General features: G+C 41.4%; 1 protein-coding gene across 1 annotated transcript in view; it reads right to left on the bottom strand.

The window, feature by feature from the left end:
- Window positions 1-8,591, bottom strand: part of DDX4 (DEAD-box helicase 4) — a 72,821-nt gene that overhangs the window by 52,255 nt on the left and 11,975 nt on the right. The window contains exons 6-7 of the mRNA XM_018562676.1: window positions 7,477-7,524; window positions 5,280-5,333 (exon numbers count right to left, since the gene is read on the bottom strand). Coding sequence (XP_018418178.1) covers window positions 5,280-5,333; window positions 7,477-7,524 — 102 coding nt within the window. The remainder of the gene's footprint in view (window positions 1-5,279; window positions 5,334-7,476; window positions 7,525-8,591) is intronic.

The following is an 8,591-nucleotide window of genomic DNA, read 5'->3' as shown; positions in this document are numbered from 1 at the left end:
GAAGCTGATGAAGCCGATCTCTGCTTCATCAGCTTCTCTTGGGGTCCCTAGGTGACTTTAGGGGTCTTGGAGACCCCTGATGTCTCCATAAAGAGGACCTGTCATGTAAATTAGCTATCCCATAGGTGGCTTCTTAGCCCCCCATGTAATAGCAATCAAGTTGTGTGTAAAAAAAAACAAAAAGTAATATAAAAATAAAGAAGCAAAAAAATAAATCAAAAAGAAAACTTTTTTAAGTCCACGCCCCCCACATACACATGTAGATATGCGTCGGGTGCGCCTACGTGCGAAGACGATTGCGCCGCACATTTTACATATCGCTGCAAATGTCGCAATGAGAGCAATAATTCTAGAGCCATTAATCACTGATAACACTAAAGTGATGAGCAGTAAAAGCATTTTACTCGTCGCCTATGGGCGTTTTTTGCGCACGCAGTTTTAAGGCTTGACATGTTTGGTGTCTATTTACCCGACGTGACCCCGACTTTTATGTTTTACTAAAAATATGGGTAAGAATAAAATGTTTTATAACATAACGTAGGGAAACTTTTTTTTTAAATATATTTATGGTACTTTTTTCATTATATAGTTAAAAAAAAATAACCCCCCCGTGGGGTCACAAAAGAAACCTCTATCTGTCCCCAAAATTTTTTAACATATATTGCAAGGCTATAGTCAGGTCATGCTGACTGGTGAAATTTTTGACTGACTGGTGAGACACTGCCAAATTTTTCAAGCCCTGTATATAACAAACAAAAAAAAGATCTGGAGGGTTTGTATGGTTCTATAATCAAAATGATAAGGCTTGCTCCAACTGCTCTAAGGAAGTGGTCATCCTATAACCCCACTATGGTGATCGATCCTGAAACCGAAACAGGCCAGCACCTTGGGAAAGACTAAATGCAGTGGAAAGGGCGAATGGTAACGCAACAAATTGGCAGTCCTAAGAATCCACAGTAAAACGCCAGCAGTGTTGATGGGTGGTAAAAATGGGGATGAGCAATTATGCATCCTTAATGTACACAGATGCCAAACAGAGCAAGTAGATGCCATATACAATTTTTGTACTTGACAAGAGACCACTAATTGGAAACTATGTCACACTGTATCCACTAAAGGTTTTTGCTTGCTCTCACCATAAAAAAGTACAGCCCAGGTGTGGCCTCTGCTGCGGGTCCACACCCCCTCATCACTAATTTGCTGGAAGCAGCTCAGTTATTCACAAAGCAGTAGAAAGAGGCACAGACAAAAACCAGAGGGGAGGGTGTTGTGTCTTTCAATGAATGCGGAGAAACATAGGATCACCAAAAAAACATTTATATGCGTTCATTGGAGGACACTGCAGGATTCATAAGGATAATGACCGATGATTTATATCGCCACCTGAAAGAGTAAGACGCTAGGCAAAAAAGACCACATGCCAAAGGCAGTCCCCGCTGGTGACGAAACGCTCCGACTTCATCAACTCAGGTCAGTAGAAAGCGATAGACAGCAACACATTAAGCTAATATGAGGGCGGGTGCTGTGTCCTTAATGAACAGAAGACAAAAATAGGAATTATGGTACGCATCGTAAAATCTTTCTCTCTGCATTCACTGAAGGACACAGCAGCTACCCTCATATTAGCTTAAGCTCGTCCCCTTCGTAAAGCGTGGTTGGGAATTAAGTCTGTATCCTAGTTTACTCCTGCACTCAGAAGCACGGGAAAAAAGCAACATACACTGTGGGAGTTAGGTGACTGAGCTGTGAAAAAATACAAAGCAAGACATCTTTAATCCAGCTCAATTCTAAATTGTTTAAATGTCTGGATGTTGGCGTACGGCCCAATTAAGAGAATGTTTTCTTTTTATTATTTACCCACAAAGAGGCTCTGAGCTTGTAAATAGGAGCTAACAGTTACAGCTGTTGGTAAAACACTTACCATCACGGTTTGTAAAAAACTTGTTGTCTTTTCATTTCTATCACCAAATCCAATTTAAAATAAAATGACAGCTTTAAAATTACTTAATCCATTCAACACTTCTGTTGATGGAAATTTTCTCAAGTTATAACAATTGTTTGAATTTTCAGATGAGATATTGAACTAGTCATCAAGCAGGTTTAACTTAATGAATATGCTTCACTTTTATTTTCAATAGTAAAAAGTACAAAATGTAAAATAAAAAATGTCTTAAAAGAAAGCAAAAAACTACACATTGAGAGCTAAAGCGAAACTTTTTGGGTTAAGTTATTTTTTGGGTCACAGGAGTACATTAACTAATGTACTCCTGTGACCCAAACTCTGCAAATAGCGGGCTATTCCCCGCTATATGCCAACAGCTGAAAAAGATCCTAAAAACATTGTCAGGATCCACCCCGCTGCCTGACTGAAAGTGGACACTGCCTCTCTAGAGCCAGCTATATATACCTACCCCCTCCCCTGTCTGACCCGCCAATGAGTGCTGGAGGTAAAAGGGGGATCTCCCTCAGGCAAAAGCCACAACCTGAGAGATCAGCGGTTTGTGATCACTCGGTTTTCGAGCTATAGAGCCGGCGCGTGACAGCCGCAGTGTCACTCAAACGGTGGCTTAATCTATTGGGAAGAGTATATTTAAACTCTCTCAATAGTTTTCCTTTAAGACAATTGTATTACATTACATGATCAATGTAAAAAATGTTTGGTTCACTGCACTCAAGTGGCCTGCACACTATTCCTCCCTAAGAAAAAAAGTGTGTGAATACTGCAAGAATCTATACAAAAACATTTTTCCAAGTTCACATGCTATAACATGAGGGGCAAGGGGTATTCAAATACTTACCACCACTTTTTGGAAATCCATTTCGTTTACTGTTATTATCAAATCCTAAACACAGAAATGTATTAAAAATGTGTCTGATCTCAAAATAGAAATCCAAGAAACAATGGTCATGCACAGTAAAGAATGTCCTATTAACATAAAAAAAGCAGTTGTATAGGATGGTTTAAACATATACTGTAAGTGAGTGCTTAAAATTTCAAGTCTAGACCTACTAGCCAGGCAAAAACCTTACTCTCCACCAGTTGACCCACCAAACCTTGCCCAGGTCCGCCTCCAACCCCACCCCAGTCCCCCAACCCCACCCCCTTAAAGCTTATGAAATTACATTTTTCTTTAGAATAAAGAGTCCAAAATATAAAAAACAGCAATTACAACATAGCTTTATTATGTCAATTTAAACATAACAGCAATAGCTTAAATAGCAATAGGGTGCAATCAAAATATCAAGTTTTACAGCTTTAAACCTGTAGTAAACATTTTGTAGTTTTTTTTTTTATCTCCAGCATCTTTTACAAGAGACTTTAGTTTACAGAAGCCTATAGCCTTTTGATGCCAAAAAACATGGAATAATAGTTACGTGTTTTTTTTAATACTCTTTTTGAAATCCCTTTGCCCCCAGAGCACAGCACAAAAAATGTAATTCACCTTAAGCTGGTGGGTGTAGGGATGTGCACCGTTGACGGGTCTCTCTTCTCGTGTCTCCCTCAGCGGAGTAGAGCGGACCTCTCCTTCACCTGTCCCCTCAGCGGCGCTGCCAGTGTAATTGCAGTGCCGAAGAAGAAGCCGGCTTCAAAACGAGGCTTGGAGCACAAGTGGAACGCAAGTTGATCCCCTGGGCCTGGGGATTGCATTGCAAGCCACCCGCTCCATCAATAAATGTGTAGGGCATTACTGTGCTCGCCAGAAAGGAATTTCCACTCTCATTTGACAAGCGGAATTTTCAAGCCCTGCTGTATGTTATCTACACACGTTTCCCTTAATTGTCTTGTGAAAATCACAGAGCTCAGACAAGCTTAGTGAACAAATACTGAATTTGAAACCATCATTCAAATCAAGGCTCAGACATTTTCTCGATGTCAAATGCCCCATGTTGAAAACCACCAGCAACAGACCAACTCCAGACATGTATTCTGCAGCAAGGTAGTCAAAGGGTAATCGACTTTCTGACAAGCGCCGGCTCTGTAGCTTGAAAACTGAGGGTTCACAAACTGCTGAAATGTAACTTAAGGCCTGGTTCACACCTGGGCGTTTTACAGCGCTGATTGACACGATGTAAAACGCCCAGCAAGTAAAATCCCATACTTTCCTATGGGCATGGTTCCCACCTGGGCGTATTTCACCGCGTAGAAACGCGCTGAAAAACGCTTAAAGTACAGGAGCTTCTTTGGGGCGTTTTTCCATTGGTATTCCCGAGTGTGGATCGGGGTTAACAAAGCGGTAACCCCGAGCCACACTCGGAAATACAGCGTACAGGTATTACCTTGTCCGCCATCACCGCTGTGTCCTCCGGCGGCTGCCGACTTCCGTCCCTTGTGAGTGGCCGCGTCACAGGGGGGCGCAGCCGGCGGGAAGTTTGAAAGTGAAAAAAAACATTTTTTTAAATAGAGAAAAGGAAAAAAAAAAACAAAAAAATCATACCACCAGTGAAAAGCGTGTTTCACTGAACAAAAAAAAGCGCTAAACAACGCGAAAAAAACTAGCAGAAAAAATACGCCCAGGTGTGAACCCAGCCTAAGTGTGGATATCGACCCAGGCACAAAAATACCCAAGCACTGCTTGTAAAAAGATACATAGGAGTGTGAGGTTATCCATAGATTTTAGATTTCTCATCTTGTCCCACAGGCTGAAGGACAAAAAAATTGGATTTTGTTCTTGGGGTAAAATCGTTTTCTCCGAGTCCATTGAGGGACACAGCTCTGAAATATATGTAGGTTATGCTGCTGCCTTCAGGAGAAATGGACACTAGGCAAAAAAAAAAAAAATACATCCCCTCTTAACTCACACATGCCAGTTGTAGCAAGCAGTATGAAAGGAAATGAGGGGAGGGAGCCATGTCCCTCAATAGGCCCCAACCCACAAAGTATGTTATGGTAACAAAATCTTATTTTCTACATCGTCCATTGATGGACACAGCTCTGAAGAAATAATACGCAGGGACATTCAAAAAGGCTGTCCAAACAGAGGGGCAGGAAAACAACCATAAGAATCAGCCCAACAAAACTTTTCTGCCAAAACTAGCATCAGAGGTGGTAGAAATCAACTTTAGAAACCTTTCAAAAGTGTGAACAAAAGACCAGGCTGTGGCCTTACAAATTTGAGCAACAGTAGCCTAATGATGAAAAGCCCAAGTAGTATGAACATGTAAACCAGCTATCACAAATCAGGAAGTCCAGATGTCATTGAATTTAAATAAAAAAGCATAACTTCTCAAATTAAAAAAAAATAAAAAATAAACTTTCCAAATAAACAAAATCTACCTACCACCTCCTCTCTGAAAACCACCGCGCTTAGGACCATCGCCAAATGACCCATTTTCTTTAAAGAAAAAGAATTTTATTGCTCAGGAATTATTATTTTTTTTAAACACATTTAAAGTGCACTTTATGAACAATCCCTTCATTTCTATGTAGTACAGAAGGTCTCCCCAAAGAATTCCTAAATTTTTTTTAGAGGCGTACGACTTTAAATGTTATCTATATGATGGAAAGATGACCTAGGTGGAGACCCCATCATGTCAAGGCAAAGAGGGGTGAAAAATAAAACAGTTTGGGAAAACATTAAACTGGTATCACTTGAATATACGTCTGTGTATCCACTCAATGTTGTTATGAATCACCTGCCCTCCATACAGCATTGTAACATTACAAGTGATGCTCGCAATGACGACAGATGGCCCTACGTTGCTCAAACTACTGAATAGAGAATCACCAGCACTCACAGGAATGAAAGCATGAATTCATGCTTCTTGAATTTGTAGCCAACATTTTGGGGCCACACGGGGGTCGAAAACATTGGCTTAGATTACATGTAACACGCTTTCAATAAAAGCAACAAGAATTTAGGCCCCTTTTACACAGGGTGATCAGGAGGGGATCCGTCCACATATACGCCCTCCCGATCAAAACAGTATGGAGCGGATGCCACCGCTGTGACATCCGTGTCAGACAAGTCTTCCCCTCTATCTTGCGACGGAGGAAAAAGGTCTGTGTGAAAGGCCCGAAATGATCGGACCCCATGTCGATCTATGGGGAAACGGATGTAAATGGACATCAGATTATTTCCGATCTGGGGCAATCCAGATCTCTGATTCATTTCTTTTTCCAGACCTGGCTGGAGTCAGGGGTAAACGGACACTAGTCCTTAACACACGGCTGCTCATAGACTTAGATTGGGCGTTCGATCGGGTCCACTTGAAAAACTCACAGGCAGACCCGATTGGACCGCCTATGTGAAAGGAACCTTACTCTCATTTCTGTGATTTAATTTCTATTCAATATTTTCAGAAAGAAAATCTGGGAACACAGGGCACCAATAGGCCAAAACACTAAAATACCTTTTTGATTAGAGTTTGGAAAAATGCTTTTTTTTTTTTTTTAAAGGGAACTAAAGCCAAACTTTTTCGGCTTTAATCCTCTTTTGGGTCAAAGGAGTACATTTACTAATGTACTCATGTGAGCCAAAGTGAGCATTTAGTGGGCTACTGCTCGCTATATGATGGCAGTGGAAGCTGCGCTGCAGCAGGAAAAGATCCTGACACTATTGTTGGGATCAACGCGGTTGCCTGATTTGACAGCTGGCTCTGTCTCTCTAAAAACCTTTTTTTTAGTTTTGGAGTAAGGGAGGGTTATAACCAGTCAACCTTTATGTCATACGTGTCTCAGTGGGGAGATTTTCATTCATTTTCTATCCAATAGCCATAAGAGGAAGCGAGAGAAAATCCTTCCAAAATGAGGGAAATCCCTGGTGGTCAGTAAGAAGTCACCAGAACTAGCGTTCCCATTGGAAGATTTTTCATCTATTCCTGTTCCGACAACCAACATTTTTGTGATTTTCTTTCAGAGATTAACGGTCACCAGGACAAATAGAGGGTGAATCTTCCTAAAGGCGCCCATACACATGCCGATTATCGTACGATAATCACGGGTGATCTCGCGATCGTACGATAATCAGCAGGTGTATGGAAGGCGTGCGACCGCTTCTACTGTACGGTCGCATGTCTTTTGTCTCCCCGTGCGGCATTGGAATCTTCGGAAGCAAGCCCCGCCGATGATCGCAAGTACGATCTGCCTGTCCAAGATGGGCAGACCGTGGGAGCTTTTAAATTATTTTACAACCATCCAGGTGTTGTAAGCCCTCTCCATCACCAAAGTTTTGGTTTCATTTGCATTTTAAATATATGTAATCTCAGTCAAGGTTGAAAATCAGATTTAAAATGAAGTGACTTAAAATCTTCCTCCATCAACAAATCAATGTGTAGTAATATTTCTCGCAAGAGCCATAAAACATTCCCATACTGCTCTACCCCACTGCCCTCCAGTGGTCGAATTGTTACTGAACAGCATGTCAGCACTTTTAAAATGAATGCGTGCTTTAAGCTCTAGTTTTTTGTTTCTAATGTGATCCAAAACCAAAGACAACACAACATTGCATCAAAAGAAAAGCAAACACACAGAATTACCTTTATTAGAAAATCCTCCACTCTCCTGGTTATCATTAGAATCCAAATCTACAAAAAGCATAGGATTATGCAATTAGTTGGTCCGAAACTTGCACAAGTGTAAGAAAAACCAGTCACTCAGATACATTAAAGTTGTACAATTTACATTCTTAATACTTCTTCATTCCTATCAAATTTTCTTTTTATGTTTTGTATATACAGACTGGAAAGGACTGTTAGGTTATTTATAAAGTCAGTATAAAGAAAGATTTTACTTCAATTTTTGTGGTGACCAAGAACAGCACATCTGTGTACAAACCAAAATAAAAAGATGAGAACCTCTGTCAGACGTTTACTAATGCACGTTATTGAGAGATCCAACTTCCTATTACGGTGACCACACAGGAAGCAAGATGAAATTTCAACAGGGAATCAGAACTTTTTCCATCAGAAGACTTTTGATAGTGTAATCAATTTACAAAATATGTATTCACATTAGTTCCAGCCCTCAAGGCAGTATCCAGCTGCCCTGGATACCCTGCCACCTCAGGGTATCAAGGGCAGCTCAGAAGAGACATTGCCACCCAAAGGGCATGCTAGAAAATGAAAAAAAATGAAATTTCTACTGTTAACGTGCCCATACACTGTACGTTTTTCATACGCGAATTGCTGGAAATCCCGCGATCGTACGATAAGTGTACAGTGTATGGAAGGCGTACGACCGTTTCTACTGTACGGTCGCACGTCTTCCGTCAAACAAGCAGGCTTGAAAACCCGTACTATTCTCGGCTGGTTAGTGGCCTGCTTGTTCGACAACTGCTGAACTGGCCGGTGTGCGCACATGCACACTGCCCGTTTGCAGTGATCGGAAGCCCGCCCCTCAGTGGGGCGGGCTTTCGATGATCGCAAGTACGATCTGCCTGTCCATTATAGACAGATCGTACGAGCTTTTAATAAGCTTACGACCATCCCAGGTGTATGGGCACCTTTAGCTGAGCCCAAAAAGGTCACATTCCAGGTTAGCCCTGCAAAGTCCAGGTACAGAAACTCCAAAATCAAACTAAAGAGCTGATCCAGATAGCTGCATAGAAAGTGACAGCTCCACAGTGACAGAATCTTGGAAAAAGGGGGGGGGG

This window comes from Nanorana parkeri, unplaced genomic scaffold (assembly GCF_000935625.1).
Source record: "Nanorana parkeri isolate BGI_ZX_2015 unplaced genomic scaffold, ASM93562v1 scaffold591, whole genome shotgun sequence".
NCBI classification, from domain to species: Eukaryota; Metazoa; Chordata; class Amphibia; order Anura; family Dicroglossidae; genus Nanorana; species Nanorana parkeri.
This window is presented reverse-complemented; position numbering and strand designations above follow the sequence as displayed.